The sequence below is a fragment of the Drosophila yakuba genome, chromosome 2L, assembly GCF_016746365.2.
Source record: "Drosophila yakuba strain Tai18E2 chromosome 2L, Prin_Dyak_Tai18E2_2.1, whole genome shotgun sequence".
Taxonomy (NCBI): domain Eukaryota; kingdom Metazoa; phylum Arthropoda; class Insecta; order Diptera; family Drosophilidae; genus Drosophila; species Drosophila yakuba.
In genome coordinates, this window is record NC_052527.2 from 4005221 (window position 1) to 4029460 (window position 24240).

Below are 24240 nucleotides of genomic sequence, written 5' to 3' on the forward strand. Positions count from 1 at the left end.
ACTGTGCCATTTGTCAGCTGCTGCTTCCCTGATACGTTTTCTTCTTTTTTTATTATCTACGTCCTACTTCATCCATTCTTCGGCGGCTGCTATCAATTGCTTATCAATCACAATCAAGCGACAGCGCCGTCTCCGCCTCGCATTCATATCTGTCTCAATGCAGCTGTCGCCCAGTGATTGTCAAACTGGGGTTTTGGTCCACGAAAAATGGGGCAAATTAGTAACTTATGTCTGATTCTTGCTGCCAAAACTTTTAGGGTGGTTGAAAAAAAATGTTAAATTTTAAGATGTTTTGGCAATAATTTGAGGATATTTTCGAGAACGCAATTCTACAGAAGAATTTTTAATTCAATTGTTTTAGTCCTCACCAGCTAATGTTATACGTTTAACAATATGAAACAAGTTTATTATACATTTATTAAAACGAAATAATTATGAACATGCCTGATTATACGCAGAATATAGCACAGCTCTCAGAATTAGCCAGCCAATGCGAAACACACATTCAAAGGACCAAAATTACTGTTCGTCCCCAGGCGAACTCCTTCAACAATAACCGGCAAACTGTATTCGATTGGCTGTCTGCCATTGAACTTGGACATTGGTTTTTGGTCTATATGAATCGCCTGCAGGCGCTTCAGAAGCCATGGAAAAGCCAAAATGCCGCTGCAAATTCAATTGTTCTTGTCGAACGTTTGGCAAATCTCAGGCCAAAGTTTGTTGATGTGGCTGCTGCCGTTGGAACTAGCAAAACCCGAAGGCTCCTTCAGCATAAATGCACCTTAGAGGCCCACTTTTGACCCGGGACAGAGGACCCGAGGACTCGGTGTGTTGGGCAAACAAAGGAGCCGACTGGCTGCTAATGGATTTTAAATGAGCCCCATAAATAGCAGCAAGTCGTTCTGGCACACGCCGAAAAATTGCATTTGCCACGCCTGCCGCAACCATAAAAGGAGTCCCACTGGCTGGGAGCCCCCCCTTTTGCCATTTTCTTAACCACTTGGCTGTTGTCATTTATTCTTGTTCTGTTTGGTGTCTGCTTTGCCTCGGGTAGTGCTCCTTTGGCCTGCTTTCCTTGGCTATGTGTTACCCTTTGGTTGCTGGTTCAAGTCACACATTTCTTGAACCTGATGGTAGGGTGTCTTATAGGAAATATGGTTTACTTATATTTGCTTTACTTTTTAAAAATGTTTTTTTTTTTTACTAAATCCAAAGTGTTGTTTTAGAGATTTACAGAAAGTTACTTTGAAAACTCTTAGAAATAGTTTTAATAAGTATCTGTTAGGCAATCATGCCCGTTTCTTCAACTTTTTCTTTTTTTTGCAAACAGAAGGACTATAAATATTTGTTACGCTGACGACACTGGGAGAGAATCACACACAGAGAACACGTATTTATAGGAGACATTTATATATATAAACATATATGAGTTGTTCTTGTTGTCTTCTTCTGCGGCTACAAATCCGGCGTGTATAAAAATGGCTGCAATTTATGTTTTCCTATGAATATATTTGTGGCAAACTCGGCTCTACTCCACTTTGTGCTTCCTTACACACCCAAACCACCCACTTAATATATATGTATGTATTTTTTTCTCTGCCTTTTATTGCTAGTTTGTTACTTTATTTGATTGCATAAATTTTATGCAGATTTCGTAACATGTCATTGCTAGTGATTTTTATTAAATGCAACGCGCGGTGACAAGTATATTGCGCATACGCCGCGTTGTCCCGAAAATTTAATATCCGTCTCAAATGTGTTATGATGTTTTGGGGGCTAAAGTTGCCAACTAATATGACAAGTTGATGCCCCGGTCATTCTGCAGCAGATTTCAGTTGTTGTGGTCCAATAACTAACAATCAAGTGGTTATGTGTGGGGGATTTTTCGGGGGAGTAGTTTTGGGTGGCAGACACTTTATGTGTCTCGTGTCATCTGCTTGGCTTTTTGGTCACGTTGGTCATGCGACAACAGCATGTGTTCCCATAACGCAGTTGCCAAACTTTAATTACAAAAAAAAATGGCCAAAATGAAGAATGTGAATCGAAAAACAAGTTTGTCCGGTTTTGCTTGGAAAATACTCGGTTTACCTCTGGCAAAGTTTTTGAGGTAAAGTAAGTTATTTGCTTTAAATGAAGTGCGGTATAATTTGGTTGTGAATTTTCTTTCATTTCAAAAAGAGCTTCTTTTTAAATGAATGTTTTCATGTTTTCAATGATGCCAAGCGATAGGGAATTTAATATATTTAATAGAGAATGTAATATTCCTTTGTGCAGTTTGATATTTGCCGTTTTAACACAGACTGACCTGCCAGTTAAACGTTTAAATTAAAAATGCAATAGTTTAAAAATGTGGTCAATGACTTTCTTCTAAAATGTTATCAAGTAGGGCCACAAAACTTTGAAATTTTGTTCAAAAATATAATAGTTCAATTGTTTTCTCGCAGTGCAACTGCAAAACCCAACTACTCACAGTTGACATTCAGCGTGACGCTGGTCTCCAGCATATGACCCTCGGGCATGGCACGATTCCAGACGACGCATTTGTACTTGGCGCCATCGTCGGCCCGTCGGGGAACAATTTGGAGTGTGGCGTTGGTATAGTGGTTCTTCGATCCGCCCTTCAGAGCATACGACTGCAGTGGCACGGTGCTGCCCTCTCGGTACCAGCTGCAAAAAATACACAAGTGATAGCCACGATTTAGTGCCAAAAAATGGGAGAAGCAAAGCGGGATGTGCAACCATGTGCCCTAGAAGGATTATTAATGAAGGCGACCGCCCGTTAAGTGATTTACTTTGCCACATAACCAAAAGGGATAGAAAAATGAATCAGTTGGCTACACTAACGAAAACCAAGGAAAAATATTACCTTAAAATCACTTTCTTATACGCAATAATAAAACAAAGTTAAATGGGAATGTTAAACTTTTGAAATCCCTTACGTTATCATTGGATCTGGTGAGCCACCAATACTGCTGCAGGTCAACTCCAATGGCTTCTCCTCGGTGGCCACCGCCAAATTTCCGGGCGTGACCATGGGCGGATGTGGAGCCGTCAGCACCGTCAGATTGTAGAACTCCTGATGGACATCTGCGCCCGTTCCCTTCGCCTTGATGCGGCACTCAAAGCGTCCATTATCCCGATTATAAGATGTGTTTTTGATTTGCAAATCGTAAATGCCGCGACTCGGTCGAAAGTCCAAGCTGTAAGCAAAAAGAGAATCAAAAAGAAAATAAGCAATGAGTTCTGAATAAACCTGGAAGCGATATATTAAGTATGAGAATGGCCGGAGAAAACTTTTTCTTTATGTAAATTAACTGCGTTTTATGTTGAATTGCGGCAGCTGCACACACATTTCCCAAATTTATTTATTTCTATATTTGTTTATCTTTTTATAAGACACTGTGCGCAAATATACGTTTTTTTTAAATTAAGTTAATGCTACAATTGGTTATTACGACGAATGAATAATATTTCTTAAAATAATGGAAAAATATAAGCAAGTTATAGTTTCTATAAAACATTAAAAGAGCTCTGAATGAATGTCCTTGATTCATAAGAAAATATGTATTTTTTAAGTTTTATCCTTGCTAAATACTTCTTAAAAAACATGTTCCGTATAAAGCAGAGCATCCTGAAGTCCTTGCTCTTGAGATCCTGGGTTATAAATTTATACTCACTTGTTTTCGTTAAGTAGCTTCCCCTTCCCCTTCCCTACTTTCATTTTCCTCCACTCACTTCAGCTTGTTGTTCATTTTCATTTTCGTTCGCCTTCTGTTTTCCATGTTTTCCCTACTCTGCGCGCGTGTGTGTGTGTGTGTGCATGTCGTTGAGGTTTCCCTCGGTTTTCCCTCGATTTCATTTTGGTGGGGCTTAAAAGCCATGTTCCGAGGCCGGTGCGAAATAAAATGAAAAATGCTCATGGCAAATTAAGCGTCGAACTCATTTTTGTAAATTTATTAGCCCAATTCTTGTGCCGGACTCTGATGCCCGGCGGTCCTGTCTTGGGCATTACATTTTTATTAATTTAACATGGCTGGCGTTACCTTGCTGATGGGATAAGGGGGCAAAAAGCCGGATTGACTGGCTAAAACCAAATGGAAAAACTCAATCAAGCGTAATAGCCATGGAGTTGCTGAATACGACCGCGATACATTTCATTTCTTATTCACTAAATGCTAGGGGTATCTCGATTCCATGCAAACGATAGGCTCTGGTAACCCAAAAATAATATGTTTCAAAACATTTAATACATATATTAAATATATATAAATTTTAAGTCAACATGCTTAACTGTTTTAGTTCGAGTTATCCTCTTCCTATGCGAAACTTGCGAAATTTTTCATCTATCGTAATGCATTTCGTTTCGTTAAATAATAGATGTACGAAAAAAAAGCCCATTGCAGAAAATTGCTTTCTAGACGTGGATTTTTTGTCTTAGTTTTAATTTCTTATGATGAAATTTTGCGCCAACGAAAACGGAGGCGTGTCTTGGGGCTAAGCCGTGCCAGAAATCGAGCACTCGACATTATTAAAGTGGATCTTATAAACTTCTTCAGGGGCAGCGCAACGGGATGCAAATTTTACTCCTTGCTCAAAAAACATATATATATAAAAAAATTTTCAATTTTGATAACTCTCCAAGAGGAACGTGTGTATGTGTGCGGTAAAAAAAAAAAGAAAAAATGGGAAACTCGAGAAGAAATGGTTGCATTTTGTAGTTCGGGCTGAGATTTCTTTTCGGGTTTCCTTCTATTTTTCCCGCAGCTTTTGCCATTGCATTTCCGGCAGCGACTTTTACGAGGCAGCAGGCTGTCTTGAAAGTATCCTTAAGAACGGGGTGGGGAAGCTGCGAGGAAAGTGGATGGCTGTGGAGTGTATGGATGTGTAGTGTGGGTGTGGAGCTGGGAAAGGAGTCGTCGTCGTGCATGTGAAGCACATAATTGCCCCTGCCAGGAGGCCTCTGATGTCCTTGCAGCCTCGAAAAGAAGGAATTTCTAATGTGTACGTAAGTGCTGTACTTCTGCCTGCGCTTCCCCAGCAGTAGTGGGAATATACGGGAGCGGCGGTTCGGGAGCGGCGGTACTTAGCGGAGACACGAACCTGTGATTAGTCAAGACGCATTTAGTTGGATAAATGCAATTCTTATTGGAACATTCTTGTTAGAACACTTATTAGGTTTCAGAAAAATCCTGTTAGAAGGTTTGTGTATAAACGGTGTAATAGGAAAAATGAGCTAGAGAGATCCCTTTTGGGGTTGAGTGTAATTTTACGTATTGATTTTACTTCGTCGAGTAGATATTTATGTATAGAAGAGTTGCTTATAATTTTAAATAGGTTTGAGAGATAACTTTACATTTGTGTTCCTCAGCGCCAAACGGGGAGACTGCTGTGAAGACGCTCGCTCCCGTATATTCCCACTACTACCCGAAAACAGGCCAAAACCGCCGATTCGGTATATGCTATGGGGATCCCTCTCTAAAAAAAAAAAAAAAAAAATTGGGTATCATTGGAAAGGATTTTTCAAGCCCTTTCCAATGGTATGCTTTTCACGATTCTGAAATTAAAAATACGACTTTTCATAAAAACTCTCAAAATTACAATTGCACTTCTTCGCGCACAAGCAATCTTGGAAGGGGGTGCGCACAAGCAATCTTGGAAGGGGTGTACCTGCGCGCACAAGCAGTCATAAGGATGATCGCAAGGGTGGGGGTGAGATTTCTGTTCAAGGCTATGCACCTTACTGTGTCCTCAATTTTCTAGGAAGGTAACTGGTGGTTGGATTATTAGTTGAGAAATATTTAGAAATATCAAACAAACTGGTTATAGGGTCGTGTATACGTATATATAAAAAATCATATAATCATAAAACCGTTAAAAAACCGTCGTTCCCGTATATTCCAGCTACTTTCAGCTAAAAGCTATGGAGCCGTTGAGAAGAAAATCTAAACAATCTGAAGTCATAGCGACTTTCAGCTTAAGGCTACCCACGTTTTAAATGTATGCCTTGCAAAATGTTACTTATAAAGTAACAATGACTAGTAGTCACCAATAATTTCATGATCCCTGACTGCGGTTATCCGAAATAATTCCCTACAGAGATATGTATTTCAAATTATCTGTGATCTGTCTCCATTTTCATTATGCTAGGAGACCCCATAAAATCAAATATTTATGACTCTTTGAACCTATTATCGAGAAAGTCAAGCGGCTATTTACCTGCATCCAAACCCATAGCTCGCCCTCCTTTTCTGACTTCCCCATTGCAGTCTGTGCAGTCTGCAGTCTGTGAAGGCTCCTTAAATCGAGAACCAATCAGGTGGATTCTAAGAGTAGACACCCCCTGTAGATGTCAAACTCTCTAATACTCGTGTATAAAAATGGATCCCCTTAAATTGCTCAGGATCAGTTCTTATAATACCTCAGCACTGCATTCTTATAATATAATTTCGGTCGAACTTTCTCGGGATATCACGTCTAACCGTTTTAATTGTTTGTGTGGACTCAAACCATTTACTGTGAATAATTTTTAAAACGAATTAAAATATATAAATAAAATATATTTATAAAAAATTCAAAATGGAATCATCAGTGGCTTGTGATTTGTGCAACCAATGCATCGAAATTAGTGAGTTTGTCTCTCATTACGCGAAGTGCTCAGAACCCAGTAAAGCCTGCGAGGCTTTAATGTTAAACTCTAACATTAGATGTGACTTATGCTCTAATCTAGTAAAAAATTGTGAATTTGATGATCACTACCAACGCTGTGAAGGACCCCGAAATGCATTTAGCATTTTAATGGGTAGAGGAAAACTGGATGAAGAAGACCGCCCTATGACATCAGCTAAGTCTATAAAACGAATGAGGATGGAAGAGGATAAGGAAATATCTAACCCCCCAAAAAGAAAACATATTGACTTAAGAAGGGAGCTCTTATGTCCTACTTGCGGTGAAAAGTACTCGGCAACCAGAGAACGTCAACATATTTTGACCGATATACATAAAAATGCGTCGGCCAGAGAAGTTAAGAACAATGCGAATATCATATTGCTTACATCAGAGACGACATTTCCAGTACAATCATATCGAATTGGTAGTCCATTTAATAATATGATTGATTTAAAAGAGTTTTATCAGCAGTGTCAAAAAGATATAGTTGAAGTTATAAAGCATTGTATGATAGACTACAGAACCATTAAATTTAACCTAAGTGTATATGGTTCATATATAAAGCAAACAGATGAAGGAGTTACAGTGGAAACAATGAAGCACTTTAAAACTGCCTACAAATCTGTATACATAAATGAAGATATTATTGATGAGCTAAATTCGGCCATAGATTGCTTACTTACATTAAGCAGCGAATTTCAAGAAAAAGACTCAGGCTGGGCTATTAAAAATTTTAACTATTTTGAAACTACTATAATAAAACTGGAAAACATTCCTGCCAGCGGATACATTAAAGCTCCTCAAAAAATAAGAGCCCGAAATGCGCTAATAAACGTGCAGAATGCCGACGTATTTTGTTTCAAGTGGTGTATACTAGCATTTATAGCTAATCAAAACCATGAAAATAGGACTTTTACAACCCCCCAGCAAAGGAAATATTCTAGAGAAAGGATGACAAAGCCTCAAAGCTATAACATTAATATTAATGATGAAACTATTGTGTATGGCGGAATGACTTTAGATTTTTCGGGAATTAAATTTCCAATAGAAAAAATAGGAGTTCGACATTTTGAGAAAAACAATGTCAACTTCAGCATAAATATTTATGAAATTGATGAAGCAGGTGAAAAAATTGTTGGTCCCACGATTAAAACAAAAGAAAGAAAACGGAACCACATTAATATATTGGGAATCGATAATATTACCCATAACATTATGCATTATGCGTATATAACAAATCTTTATACATTATGCTCTTCACAATTTTCTAAAGGAAAATCGGGAGGATATTTTTGTGAGAACTGTCTTCAGTGTTATCACGTGAAAAGCACTACTCACAACAAACTGGAATGCGGAAAAGTGTCCTCATTTTATCCGGATCCTAATACGACAACATCGTTTAAAGGATATCACAAAAAATTATCTCCTCCAGTGGTAATTTATGCAGACATTGAGGCTGTTCTTGAAAATTACAAAACATGCTTGAATTCTTCTGCTTCCTCGTCAACCACGCAAGTACAAAAGCATACGGCATGTGCCGTATCTTTTTATGTTGCCCATAAAGATTATCCTAATCTTAACGAACTGTGGACCTACGAAGGTAAATAGAACCACATTTTTATAAAATTATATTTAACTAACATATTTAAATTTTATAATTTTATAGGCGTTGATTGCATACAAACATTTTGTAAAACTCTTAAAGAAAAAACTTTAAGCCTGTATTACAAATATTGGGTTAACTCCAAGAAACCGAGGGATGACACTTTCGATGAACAGCTTCAAAAGGGAAATTGTTGCGCCTGCGAGAAAGAAATAAATGCGAGCGACCTGGACAAATTCTTTGATCAATTTTCTGGAGAATACGTAGGTCCTATCCATAGAAATTGTAAGCCTAAGTTTAGATTAAGTGACCCTTTCTTTCCTGTAGTGTTCCATAATTTATCTAAATATGATATTCATTTATTTATTACTGAATTAGAGGGGGACTTAAGTCCCATACCTTGCAATAAAGAGCTCTATATAGCACTTACGCAAACTATAAAAATCAATGCTACAAGCAGATACAAAATAAGATACATAGATTCAGTCCGATTTTTAAATTCAAGTTTAGATAAACTATCAAGCTATATGGAAGATAAAGATTTTAAAATTCTAAGTACGAAATTTCAGGGAGAAAAATTTAAGCAAATGAGGAGGAAGGGGGTGTTTCCCTATGACTACTTAGATAGCTTTGAAAAGTTTAATGATACCCAACTTCCAAGCATTGATAGTTTTTATAATTCTCTAAGTGAAGAAAATTGTAGTATAGATAACTTTAATTTCGCACAGAAAGTCTGGGAGACATTTAACTGTCGAACTATTAAAGACTATTTAAAACTATATTTAGAAAGCGATGTTTTAATTTTAGCAGATGTGTTTGAAAATTTTAGGAAAATTTGCAAAAAAATTTATAAGTTAGATCCCATTAATTATGTTACTGCGCCATCAATATCATGGGATGCTATGCTTAAGTTCACTAATGTAAGTTTAGAACTAATAAGTGATGGCGATATGTACAATTTTTTAAAAAGAGCAATTCGGGGAGGGTTGACTCAATGCACTCAGCGCATTTCTATAGCAAATAATAAATACTTAAAAAACTTCGATCCAAAAAAACCGAACAATTTTTTAAGTTATATTGATGCCAATAATTTATATGGGTGGGCTATGAGTCAACCCTTGCCACTATCAGGGTTTCAGTTTTTGGATAAAGAAGAAGTTGATTCATTCGACTATAAAAATATAGCATGTGATGGTAGTATAGGGTATATGCTAGAAGTTGATCTGGAGTATCCTGCCGATAAGCATGATTTACATAATTATTTACCATTCTGTCCTGAAAATAAAATTCCACCCGGGGGCAAGCAAAGAAAGCTTATAGCTGATTTAACTAATAAAAGTGAATACATAATTCACTTAAAACAGCTTCAACTTTGTTTAGAGCATGGTCTTATTGTAAGAAAGGTACACCGAGTTTTGTCCTTTACGCAATCATGCTGGCTGAAGCCTTATATCGACCTAAACACACAGCAGAGAAAATTGGCTGAAAATGATTTTGAAAAAAATTTTTTTAAGCTAATGAATAATGCTGTTTACGGAAAAACAATGGAGAATGTAGCAAAGCGTCGTCAAGTAGCTTTAGTTAAACATTATCAATCGAAACAAAATTCTCCAGGTTTTAGACAGCGCATAGCTAGAAATGATTTTCATAGCGTAGAAATATTTGGTTCAGACTTAGCAGCAATTGAGTCAACACCGTCCAAAATTATGTATGATAAACCCATATATATAGGAGTAACGGTTTTAGAACTCTCAAAATGGCTAATGTATGAATTTTATTATGACTTCCTTTTAATTAAAAGTCCATCTACGAAAATAATATATATGGATACAGATTCATTTATACTATCTTCAGAAGAAGATTTTTATCAAACTATAAAAGACAACCCACAACGCTTTGATACTTCTAACTATAAGCAAGAAAACCAATTTAATATAATACAGGCTAATAATAAAGAACCAGGAAAAATGAAAGATGAACATGCCGGTAAGGTTATGACCTCTTTTGCGGGACTTAAGGCTAAGGCATACTCTTGTTTAGTTGAGGGAGAAGGAAATGACCCCGAATGTATAAAAAAAATTAAAGGTGTAAAAAAATCTGTTATTAAGAGGCTGAATCATGTAGATTATATTGAATGTATTAAGTATAAAAAGACTTTTTATGGGTCACAGAGAGTAATTCGTAGTAGGTCTCACATTCTTTATACCGAAATTGTAAATAAAATTAGTCTTAACTATAAGGATGATAAGAGATATATTTCACCAGATAATTGTAACACTTTAGCCCACGGTCATTATAATATAGATAATATAATTAGCAGTAACTTTACTAATACTCAATAACAAAAAATTATTGTATACCCTTGTAAATTACAAAACAATACAGAAATGTAAATAAACAAAAACCAAATTGAATTTGAAATTATTTTATTGTGTTTGATTACTTAAGCATATCATTTACAGATATCCATGAGTTGTGGCTGGAGTCGAAACCGCTCCACTTTACAAGCACCTGATTCTTTTTTCTTTTAATTATTTTCTCTATTAGAAACGCATTTTTATCTTTTACTTTCTGAAGTTCCTCTTCATAAAATGAACCTTGAATAGGGTTACTCATATAATCTTCTATTTCATACGTTACAGGCCTTGTTGACTTAACTTTTAAAACTTTAAAAACTTCTGTAGTCCAATTAGGTTCATATCCCTTCATAAATACTCCCTTGTATTTACTTATTCTAACGAAATCCCCTACTGAAAATTTATGTTTTGGGAATATTTTTGGTATATTATATACTGATTTTAAAATGAACTCTTCATTTTTGACACCCACATCCACAGGCTTCATTTTAATAGTTCGATGATAAGAATTATTGTATTGATCTACAAGAAATTTGATTTTATGAATCCATTTATAGTCACCTTTCATACTGAACATTTTCCACATACGATTTTTTAGAGTTCGATTGAATCGTTCACATATAGAAGCCTTTAGGTGTGTATAAGTATGGTAATGATTTATATGAAATTTTGTCATTAATTCCCTAAAAGCGGAATTAAAAAACTCTTTTCCTTGATCTGACTGAATGTTCTTAGGTCTACATTTACTAGTTCTAAAAACAGTTTCCATTGCCTGTACCACATCTGGGGCAGACTTTGTCTTAACCGCTTCGGCGAACGCATACTTTGAAAACGTGTCAATAACGGTTAGTAAATATTTATATCCCTTATTTTCTTTACTAAATGGAATCATTTCAACCAAATCAATTTGCCATGTATCATTTATTCCTTTTTGAACGAATTTTCGACGTTTAAAATTTTTCCGAGCAGGCTTATGAATTTCATTAACAACTTGTTGTTTGCTCATGATCAGGATTTGATTTCTTTGAGTTACTTTTTATTATAAGACGTTGCTTGATTAGATAATAGTGATTGCTTATATACTAGTACATCCCGTTTTATTTCAACACGCATCTTTTTAGAAATTTCAAAACATAATCGAGTTAAATCTATTTGTACATCTTTATCATAGGAACCCTCCAAATCAGACAGTTGAATATCTAACTTTTGTAAGGATGCACACTTAGGAATTATATGTTTGTGATAAAGATAAATAACTTGTTGTCGTAATATGGAATTCCAGCACAAAAATGTGGTAAAAAAGATACCCAATCTTAATAAAGATCTCCAGGACTCACAATCAAACTCAATTTTGTTACCATATTGATTAATTACTAAAACGTACTGCTTATCTGATTTCCTAAATCTAAAATTACACTTTATTGAGGACATGCAAGGATGATCAATAATAGTATCTGGCATCAGGAAGTCATACTGGTCAAGTTTCAGCTGTATATATTCCTTATATGTGAGCAGTTGCATCCATTCGTCTTTATCAAATCCAACGTAATTGTTTTTACTTTGTTGCATCCAAATCATGGCCGAAAAATTACGAGAAGTTGACAGACCACATTTCAACTTTAAGTTATGACCAACATAATATTCGAAACCAAAAATAACTTCATGATCCTGGGTCTTTCGAGAAGATTTCATTCTTTTAGTTATGCACGTATCCATTGGCTTAGAGTGCTTTATTCAAACTAAAAGTATATTCTGATCTTGGCGGTATATAAAGGAGGAAGCCCTTCCAAACTCACCCTCAGTTGATTAAAAAGTCTCAACCAATCATCATGAACACTGTAGATCGAAATTCAAGCATTATAGTAGACTTTCAATATTTACTTGGAAACAACAAACAAGTTTTTGTAAAAGAGTTAGCGTTTATGCCGGCCGGAACTGTCATACCTAATTACTTTCATTTTAAACCACCATTTAACATTAAGGAATTGGATAATGAAACTCTTAAGCAACAACATCTTAATCATCAGAAAATAAACGGATTGGACTGGTCAGCTGGAGATATTCCGTATACATGTCTTGAAGAAATACTTTCACCGCTAAACAAATACCGTACAGTTATCGTTCGTGGTGAAATTAAGAAAATCTTTTTAAGCAAGTACTTAACAGCCAACATAATTGATATAGATATTGGAAAAAGTTTAACTCAGCTACCCAATTTTTTTACCAATTGTAGAATACATAAGAAAAAACTTCCACTTCGCTGTTCATTAAATAATTTGTTTAAGTTATTTGTATTCTTAGAAAACTCGAATTATGAAATATACAGTAATGGTGACACATATGTCTAAACTTAAATAAAAAATAATTTGTAAACCATTTAGATCGTCTACTATGGATTCCGTTAAAAAGTTGTTTGGTAATAATCCTGAGAAAAAAGGATACTCTCGACTTATATATTGTAATTATTGCGGATCTGATACGCATTTCGAGAAGAACTGCGCCAAGAAACGCGACCAGGAAAATCAAAAAAAAGCATAGTATATGTACAATAAATAACGGAAAAATATACATTTTATAGTTTATCTTGTATAAAATAAATCAGTGAATATACATTTAAAATGTTTCGACAATTTATACATCCTTACACAATGTTAATTTGCGGCCCTTCAGGATCGGGAAAAACAACATTTCTAGAAAATCTGATAAACAAGAAGAATGATCTTTTTAATGTTTCAATTGATCGAATTATTTGGTGTTATGGGGAGGAGACTGCTAAGCCAAATTTTAATAACATTGAATACTTTAAAGGAGTTCCTGAAACTATCGAAAATGAAACTAATGAGCCTATTCTCTTGATATTGGACGATTTGATGATGGGAGCCTTTAACAAAAATGTATGTGAACTCTTTACTAAAGGTTCCCACCACCGAAATTTATCTGTTATTGTTGTTACTCAAAATATATTTCACAAATCATCGCATACCAGAGATATCTCACTTAACACTAAATATATAATTGCATTTAAAAATCCCCGTGACAAACTGCAATTTCAATGCCTGGCAAGACAAATTTATCCGGAAAACCCCATGGAGTTATTTAGAATATATAAAGAAGTAACAGAACAACCACACGGGTATTTACTTATTGATCTTACCCAGGGAATAAACGATCTCTTGAGATTTAGATCAGACATTTTTAATTCGGAATATACAGTGTGCTATTCTGACGAATATGGTTTACAAAAAGAGCCTAAATCGCTTGAAAGCGAACAAACATATATTGTATGTTCTCAAAAGGGCCAACAACAAACTACGGAAGGCAATTATAAGCAATGGTGATAATGAGCTGGTAAAAGCAATAGTAGAAATAGTTTTAAATACATTACGAGGAAATCATAAAGTCAATAAAGCGCATCTAAGTGCTTTAAAAAAGTATAAAAATGCATTGCGATATATTTCATGTCCAAAGCGTACATTAAACTCTAAGAGAAAAGTCCTAATTCAAAAAGGTGGCTTTTTACCAATTCTAATTAGTTCGTTGCTTTCAGGAATTTTTGGAAAAATTTTAAAAAATGATCAAAAATAAGCATAATTTAAATAAAGTAATTTTAATGAACCCGAATACCTTACAAAAATTACTTAATAATGATCGAGGGAATGAATTAATAATTACAAAATTTTTACCAATTCTAAATAATAACAAAATAAGTGATTTTGATAAATGGATTAGGATTCGTCAAGAACTAAGTTTCTATCAAAATAAAAAACGTAGTAAATCATGGAATACTTCAAATGAACAAAAATCATACTTAAATTCAACGAGAACAGCTGAATCTCAAACAATAGAATCGATTGATATAAGTCCTAACACTTCAAAATTAAATTCAAAGTTTTCACCGAACATGTCGGAGCTTTCGGATTTACCTCAAAAAACTGATGAAGAAGATTTTAAATCAAAAGAAACTGCTAAGTTATTACCTCCAGAAAGTGATGATGAAATTCCAAATAAAATTATCAATAAACGAAAGATAAGAAACACTTCGTTTTCAGGTGATAAAGATGATATAAAAAAACAAGCAGTAGTAAGAGTAAAGCTTACTGAAAAACAACGCAGGTTAAGAGAAAAGTTAAATAAAATTAAAGCAACGGAAACATTACCATATCAAAATTTAAATTATATAACAGGTCGTGAAAAATTGCGAAGATCAACTAGAAAAAATTTAGTGCAAATAGGGAAAAACAAACTTAATTGGATATCTTACCAATAGCAGAAATTTAAATATAAAAATGAATTATGTAAATGATTTCTTTATTACATTGCTCAGTAATGACTCATTGAATGTATTTCCTGATAATGTAAAGTGTGCATTTACAAACATTGTAAATATCTCCGAAGACATGAATGATGACTGGGAAGTAGGCATTACAGATATGTATCTGAATAATTATATTAGCAAAACAACTGCAAAAGAAACAAATTTATCTGAAGAAACAGAGTTTGTGAGTTTAGTAAATGCTGAAACATTTAGATATAAAAACGTCGCTGTCGAATCGAAAATATCTGAATGTGGATTGATTTTTATTTACACTGACATAATTAAACCCAGGTCTGTTGGTAGTATGAGACCCCGATGTCTTCGTGTAATGCATTATAACGGAAAAGAAAAAAATATTCATATTAAAAATATTGAATATTATCCTTTGGATATATGGTCTCCAAATGAAATCTCAATATTAATTACTGATTCAAGTGGATATAAAGTACCTTTCGAGACTTCAGCAGTGCCGATTTTTGTTACTCTTCACTTTAGAAAAAGGAGAAGGTCAAATCTATAAATAATACATACTCAAATAATGCTTACTTAGAACACTAATAGTCATCATGGTGAAATCTTATCAGGATTATTATGTAAATCAGTGTGGAGCAGGTTTGTCCAATATAGGAACCCTATATGTAACCCCGCGAATTATTCAACAAGGTCGAGGAATCGGAAACTTTTTTAGTGGACTTTTTAATTACATAAAACCACTTTTCATTTCGGGTTTAAATGCTATAAAAAATCAAGCTGCAGAGACTGGAAAAGCTGTAATTAATGAATTTGGTAGAAAGCCATTAAGAAATATTATTCAAGAACAGAGTAAAATTGCTTTACAAAACCTATCAAATAAAGCAATAAATAAAATGACACGGTTTCAAAATGGCAGTGGAAAAAGAAATAAAAAGCGAGGTGGTAGAAAAAACCGAAATCATTTAACATCTAAACGACCACGTAAACATACCCAACCGTCTCATAAAAGAAAAAAATCATCAAGGAAATTAAATATTACGGATATTTTTTCTAACACAAAATGAGTAACCATATAGAATGTATGAAAGGCGAATTGGATTTGTTTGCACCACACCCTACGCAAAGTTCAATTCTACGAACCGAAGAGGTTTCTTATAATCCAATTGCATCCTTGGATGGTGCCTCTTCAATCGAATTTGTTTGTTTAGGGAATGGTGAAACATATCGAGATCTATCAAGTGTTTATTTACGACTTGTGGTGCAATTGAAAAAAAATGATAACAGCGTCATTGAAGGAAATGCTGTCGGTGTAGTAAACAATATCTTACATTCAATATTTAGAAGTTCATCAGTATATTTAAATAACATATTAGTTTCGCAGAGTGATAATAATTATCATTATAGAGCATATCTGCAAACAGTTTTAAACTATGGGAGTGACGCCTCGGAAAGCCACTTGGCCTCGCAAGGTTATTTTCCAAATTTCGGACGATTAACATCAGGAAAATACGTTTATCCGAGCTCTAATGAAACTCTGAAAAATATATTTCAAAATAGTAATAAGGTAGAACTATTTGGAAAAATTCATGGTGATATATTTAATCAAACGAAACTTCTTGTCAATAATGTTGACTTAAGAATTAATTTTAATATTGAAAAAACTGCATTCTATTTAATGGAAAAGGATAGCGAATCAAATTTAAAGATATTAGAAGCACAACTTTTCATGAATCATGTAACTGTGAACCCAAGCATTTTATTGGCTCATCATCATGTTTTACAAACAAAAAATGCTCTTTACCCATTCAGTAAAGTAGAAGTAAAATCGTTTACAATTTACCCAGGAAACAATACGCTATCAATAGACAATGCTGTAATTGGACAATTACCAAATTTTCTAGCTTTTTGTATGATTAAAAACCGTTCATACTCAGGCAACAGAGGACTAGATCCATTTAATTTTGAACATTTTAAAATGCAACGCTTTAATCTAATGGTGAATGGAGTTCAAGTTCCTTCGCAAGCTCTGGAATTTGACTACTCGAACTCTGAAAACGTTCAAAGCTCAAGAGGCTATAATATGCTATTCAGATCAAGCGGAATAAAACATTATGATCGTGGTCTTCAAATTACCAAGGAAATGTTTGATACGAACAGTTTTATATTAGCCTTTGATCTAACTGCTGATCAGGCAAATACCACCATATGTTCAAATTTGATGTCGCAAGGCACAATAAGAATCGAAGGAAGATTTTCAGAACCTCTTAGTGAAGCCGTTACTTGTCTGGTATATTGTGAATACGATTCCATGATTGATATTGATAAGCATAGAAATATTCGAACCCTTTTTTAAAATGAATACTTTACAAATTCACGATTTGCTTACAAAACATATATACACAAAATCAATTTTTAAAGGAGTTTTCCCTTCAGACCAGCTTCCAAAAACTATTTCAAAGTATCCGGCTTTAATTATTGCAAACACCGACACATCAGATCAACCAGGAACTCATTGGATTGCATTCTATTTCGAAAGTCGCAAATCAGCAGAATTTTTTGATTCCTATGGACAATTGCCCCAAAACAAGGAATTCGTGACATTTTTAAAATCTAACGCAAATAAATATTGCTATAACAAGCAACAACTACAAGGATATTTTTCTAATACGTGTGGTCATTATTGCATAATGTATGGTCTTTTTAAATGTAAAAAGAAAACGCTAAAATATTTATTAACAAATTTTAAGAGAAATGACTTTTCATATAACGATAAATTAATACTTAAAATGTTTAAGTCTAATTTTAAAAAATAAAATGCAAGATATTTAAGAAAATCAATGTATTTTATTTTTTAAGTCGTTTATTTAGCTTATAATATTTTAACATAATATTGAAGGCCTCGTCTCTTAAAATTGGAAGCCTATGACACTGGCACGTATCGGGTCCTTCCGAAGCGTCATCATCACTCCAGGGACAAAGCTTGTAGTGGAATCCATATTTAGAATGGATCAGTTCTTTATCCTCTAAGTCCTCCAGAGTGCTCTTCAAATATAAAAGCTGCGTTACGTGCTCCTCAAATATCATGTCTTCGAACTGCATCAAGAAGAGCTCAATTTGTTTGGAGTCCATTATCGTTATGGTTCTTTTAAGGTTTTTTAAGACTGATGTTGGATTTAGAAAACTCAAGCCTTTATATTGGAAAATTTCATTTACTTATTTATTTACTGATAAAAATTCAATTCGTGCAGAACTATATCTATTTACATCCTTCCCCTTATATACCATATGGGTAATACCATTCTCATTTAATTTCCTAAAAGGTGTCTTAGTACAGAATTTGTTTACATAACTCTTAGGTAGAAAAATCCAAACATCTTTTTCGTCCTTGTCTGCTAAATAAAGAGCTACCTTAGTTCCATAAGGTGTCTTTTTCAGCTTACAACCAGTGATCTTATACTCAAATCCAATACATAGATCTTCAGTTTTTGTATAACCAATCACAGGCTTCGATTCATTCAGAGTCTCTAGGAAATCCTAGAAATTCAATAAAATTTAAACAGGATTTATTTATTAATGTCCTATATGCATACCATTTCTGACCAACGTGAGATTTGATTCGTTATGCTCTTGTAACTATTCGTATTATACTAATGCATTTACTTACAATTACGAGACTTTTATACTGTTCAGCACTACATATATATATATATATATATATATATATATATTACAAGAACAAAATACTACGTGAAAGAGATACCAATATATCTGTTATGCTCTTTATATACATAAACTCAGTTAAGCCTATGTAGAATATTTTTATATACTTGAGTATATCTATCTCATTTTGTATAAATATATAACTTCATATGAAATAAAAGGTTACTACAAACCTAATATAAGACAGCACTTTTCTCGAAAACTCAGATTCAATTTTTATTCTCAGAATGACAAAGTTGTATTGTGAGTTGTGTTCGGAAACAAAATCGTTTGCTTCACGCAGCGGTTTAAAAAAACATACCTTAAAAGTGCATAACTTCAGCTATCAAAAATCAAAATCTTCTTATTATTGTTGCTTTTTCTGTCCCAATGAACGAAAATTCTGGTTGCGATATAATTACAATGTTCATCTCTTGCTGATGCACGATGCAGAATTAAAGAGTATGCGTAAATCAACGGAAAGTTATCAAATAAAGATAAAACAAGTTTAAGAATTTAATTTTGTAAAATAGTTTTATTTAATAAATTTCTGTATAATATAGACAAATTAAAAACCTAGATCAAATAAAACGTCTAGTAATGAATGGTCATCTTCATCCTTCATTATTCGTAAATACATGTTGGGTTGACTTGGCTCGATGAACTGATCAAAAATATGATCATCATCAGGAAACTCATATATTATAGGATCTGTGTGCAGTATATCCATATCGAAATGCTGTGCACATTGCATTTCTTGATCGTCTCCATTGCCTCGTATAAGGTCATTTAAAACGTCCTGCGTTGCCGCTCCAAAAGGAAAATCGCTCCACTCAAGAGACGCAAATTGACTTCCAATTTGTGTAGTGGGGGTAGATGACATAGAAGGAGCAAATACTCCTCTTAAGAAGCGATCTATCGAATCCTCTGTGTCGATAGCCTCCACATAGCCTTCCTTCGAGCCTTCAATTATTTCGACATCAGAGTCTTGAGTTAATGGAACATTTATTCCATTTACTGAGTCAACAAACTCTACAGTAAGATCCATTGGTATGCAGTGCTGAGGTATTATAAGAACTGATCCTGAGCAATTTAAGGGGATCCATTTTTATACACGAGTATTAGAGAGTTTGACATCTACAGGGGGTGTCTACTCTTAGAATCCACCTGATTGGTTCTCGATTTAAGGAGCCTTCACAGACTGCAGACTGCACAGACTGCAATGGGGAAGTCAGAAAAGGAGGGCGAGCTATGGGTTTGGATGCAGGTAAATAGCCGCTTGACTTTCTCGATAATAGGTTCAAAGAGTCATAAATATTTGATTTTATGGGGTCTCCTAGCATAATGAAAATGGAGACAGATCACAGATAATTTGAAATACATATCTCTGTAGGGAATTATTTCGGATAACCGCAGTCAGGGATCATGAAATTATTGGTGACTACTAGTCATTGTTACTTTATAAGTAACATTTTGCAAGGCATACATTTAAAACGTGGGTAGCCTTAAGCTGAAAGTCGCTATGACTTCAGATTGTTTAGATTTTCTTCTCAACGGCTCCATAGCTTTTAGCTGAAAGTAGCTGGAATATACGGGAACGACGGTTTTTTAACGGTTTTATGATTATATGATTTTTTATATATACGTATACACGACCCTATAACCAGTTTGTTTGATATTTCTAAATATTTCTCAACTAATAATCCAACCACCAGTTACCTTCCTAGAAAATTGAGGACACAGTAAGGTGCATAGCCTTGAACAGAAATCTCACCCCCACCCTTGCGATCATCCTTATGACTGCTTGTGCGCGCAGGTACACCCCTTCCAAGATTGCTTGTGCGCACCCCCTTCCAAGATTGCTTGTGCGCGAAGAAGTGCAATTGTAATTTTGAGAGTTTTTATGAAAAGTCGTATTTTTAATTTCAGAATCGTGAAAAGCATACCATTGGAAAGGGCTTGAAAAATCCTTTCCAATGATACCCAATTTTTTTTTTTTTTTTTTTAGAGAGGGATCCCCATAGCATATACCGAATCGGCGGTTTTGGCCTGTTTTCGGGTAGTAGTGGGAATATACGGGAGCGAGCGTCTTCACAGCAGTCTCCCCGTTTGGCGCTGAGGAACACAAATGTAAAGTTATCTCTCAAACCTATTTAAAATTATAAGCAACTCTTCTATACATAAATATCTACTCGACGAAGTAAAATCAATACGTAAAATTACACTCAACCCCAAAAGGGATCTCTCTAGCTCATTTTTCCTATTACACCGTTTATACACAAACCTTCTAACAGGATTTTTCTGAAACCTAATAAGTGTTCTAACAAGAATGTTCCAATAAGAATTGCATTTATCCAACTAAATGCGTCTTGACTAATCACAGGTTCGTGTCTCCGCTAAGTACCGCCGCTCCCGAACCGCCGCTCCCGTATATTCCCACTACTCCCAGCATCCCCATCCTTGCTCCCCCGCCTTTGGTTATTATGTTGCATCGTCGCAGGACTTATGCAAAACAGTCGCTGAATTGTTATGCAAATTGTTGCCAATTACATGGCAATGCCTCCGTTCGCCTCAATAAGCACAACAAGAAGGACCACCCACATGCACGTACCACTTCACGGAAAGTATTGAACAATTACACTGACCTACATGGCTTTTGTAATTGGATATGCGGTGTCGCCTGTAGTTGATTAAAAATCTAGGAAATTATTTATCTAAGAAACTATGTAATTCAATCAACTTAAAAAATATCTGAGAATACAATAATTTTCAATCATATTTAGAATCCAGGCTCAAACTTTTTATTATGTAGGAACTTTCCACAATTATGCATTACAGTGTATATCCTTCTAAAGGACTAAAGACACCGGAAAAGTCGGCTGGCCAGCTAAGCTCACAAACTTTTTCCCACTATCAATCGAGCGAAAGAGATGGAGTGCTAGAGAGTGATGAAGCGGAGGCAATTGGGGGGAAAACCTGAGGCAAGCCACTTGGCTTGTTAACGGTAACTAAAGCTCACTTTATAGTTGGTCATGGGCGGCGGCGGTCTCGGCAAATCGGGGCAGGAAAAGTGGGCGTGAGCATGGGCGTGGGCTGATTATGTTATTATCGGTTTAGTATCGAAGTCTTATGGCTCGTTTTCTTCGTTACCCGTCTCATGTCTCATGTAATTCAATTTACCAGGACATCCTTCGCCGTCCCGGCTCCTTTTTCTCTCCGACAATTTCGCATGCCAAGGAGTCATCTCGTGAAAGTAATAAACTTTTTTCCTCGCTTTCTCTCAATAAGAAAGTTTGCGCACTTGGAAAAAATTTAACTCTGGTGAGTTTTCTACTATAAAGAATTTTCCATTGAATTTTACCAAAATTCATTAAAAGAAATAGACTTTTAACGGACTTTGGAAAAAAGTATAATTATCGAATATGATAATATATTGATTAATATATTTATTTGAATGCATTTTAAAAACAAACCATTCTTGTTGTGCCGATGTAAACATAAAAAGATATTAATAAGGGGCTTTAAAATATTAAAAATATTATTTGAGTTCAAATGAGGGCAAACGTTTTTTTTTAGAGTGCACAACAATAAGGAAGCTGAAGGGGGAGCCGATGAGGGCAAAAAATGTAAACGCGCCAAATTTGACGCGTGGCAAGGACGATGGCCCGCCACACCCGCGATCGTCCTTTAAGGCCCCCTCAACGATGTGCGTTATGTGCGGATAATTGACTTTTAAAATGTGTGTGCGATATCGCCACAACAGCAACAGAAACCAACCGAAGATGGGGGCCAGAGCAGAAGGGTCCTGACGTATAATTAAACGGCATATTGTCACGCTTTCCTGCAAACGCTGAAGTGTGAGGATGTGCCAGGATCTCCAGTGAAAGGGAAACGGAGAGCGAATGAAAGGAAGGATATTTCTCTGCTTTTCGTTTGTTTTTGTTTGGACTTAAACTTTGTTTTTGTGCCCTCGGAGAGTAAATAATATGGTTGTAAGTAGCTGAAATTGTAGTAAGGAGATTTTGTATAAATGTGAAACTAAAGAAACGGAAAGTCTTTTGACAACGCAAAATAATCGGAAGATTAATTAACTGGGTTGCAGTGCACGATTAATAACTTTTAAGCTGCACTGCAAAGTCAAAGAAGATGCAGAAAAAGGGTAATTAATTATATTTACTTTTAACCAATCCATTGAGCTTTTTTCTACCATTTTTTTTTTTTATTTATATTCGTGGCTTGCAAACTTTGGTTTCCTGTACCACTTAAATAATCTCATAGTCCCTTAAAAGCACTATAACTTTTGAAATTTGTCAACTTTTTAACAAGTCCGGGTAAAAAAGGAGGATAAATAAATGCAAACAGCCCAACAAATCAGCGAACAACAGAACTCACTCCTCCGGCGGAGCGTTCATCAAGTTATTCACACAATCTCCATCCACTGACGGACCTTATCCCCCCACTCCTGCCCCCCCACAGAATCCTTGGAACCCCCTTCTATGTCCCTTTGTCACACTGTCCATCCAAAACCGGTCCCAACTGGCAGTGCCAGTGACTTATTTATGCAAATGGCCATAACAAATGAGGCGCATACACTCGACGCTCCAAGGGGAGCCGAATGGGTGGGGGGGTGGTTGTTTTGGGGACAATGGGTGAGGCGACATTCTAACCGCACAGTGGAAACGATTAATTCGGTTCCCAGCTCAGATCCAAAACTCAAACGCTGTCCAAGCAATCCGAATGCTAGAGCCCGAGGTCGGTTTTGGGAAATTCAGTGGCCTGGGGGAGTGGGAATGGAGTGGGCTGCAATGCATGTCTCAATCGCGCAACATGGCAGCTCATCAGTGGCTGCCAGGGGGGGATTACTGTACAGTGGGACGGCCTCATTATTGAAACATGCTGCTAACATTTGTTATGCAAAGGCGACATTCATGCTAAATGTGACTGGGTGGATGCTCGAGGGCGAGTGTGGAGGCACGCATATCTGTATTCATCATGCTTATTGGCCCAATCTCATCTGGACCATGCTCTATCTAGTAAAAACTATAAGAGGTTGCTCCATGAGAACTATGATAATAAAAAATAGTTATAGTAGTCTGTTCGCGTACCACAAGAAATGAAATTCATTTTAGAGCTCGTAAACTTGCATTACTTAGTATCTGAAAGTAGTTACTCCAGTTTATAGTGCTCCTTTCTGTTCAATGTGGCTGGGTGATTTTCTATAAATGCCATACGCCCAATGTTTTTTAGTCGCGCCTTTAACGGCACTACGATGTCATGTCCTTACAACTCCGTTCCCTACTCCTTTTTTCAATCGTATCTGTGCTGACTTTGTCTGCTGTCCAGGCGACGGAAGTCGGATTGGTAAAACGACGTACATGCTACACTTAGAAAAATGTATATCAAACAGGAAACAGACTAAGCTTGAAGTAATTGGTTGCCAATGTCTAAGAGCGCAATATTTTTAAAAAGAATTAATATTTTTCTGCGTGTATTACAGGTAACGGATATAGAGTTGCTTCCGTGTGCCTTTTGATTTCAATGCAATCTTTCGATATACCGAAATGGGTATTGCCAGTGTGGCACTGCCAGCTAAACTATTTACCTCATGTGATGTTTGTTGTCGCCTT

At 35.5% G+C, this 24240-nt stretch overlaps 1 protein-coding gene across 3 annotated transcripts in view; it reads right to left on the minus strand.

Annotated features, from left to right (window-relative positions):
* LOC6526786 (hemicentin-2) overlaps positions 1-24240 on the minus strand; it is a 104887-nt gene that overhangs the window by 22271 nt on the left and 58376 nt on the right. For all 3 annotated transcript variants that reach the window (XM_015197778.3, XM_039371415.1, XM_002087853.3), the window contains exons 4-5: positions 2940-3200; positions 2471-2667 (exon numbers count right to left, since the gene is read on the minus strand). In XM_015197778.3, coding sequence (XP_015053264.1) covers positions 2471-2667; positions 2940-3200 — 458 coding nt within the window. The remainder of the gene's footprint in view (positions 1-2470; positions 2668-2939; positions 3201-24240) is intronic.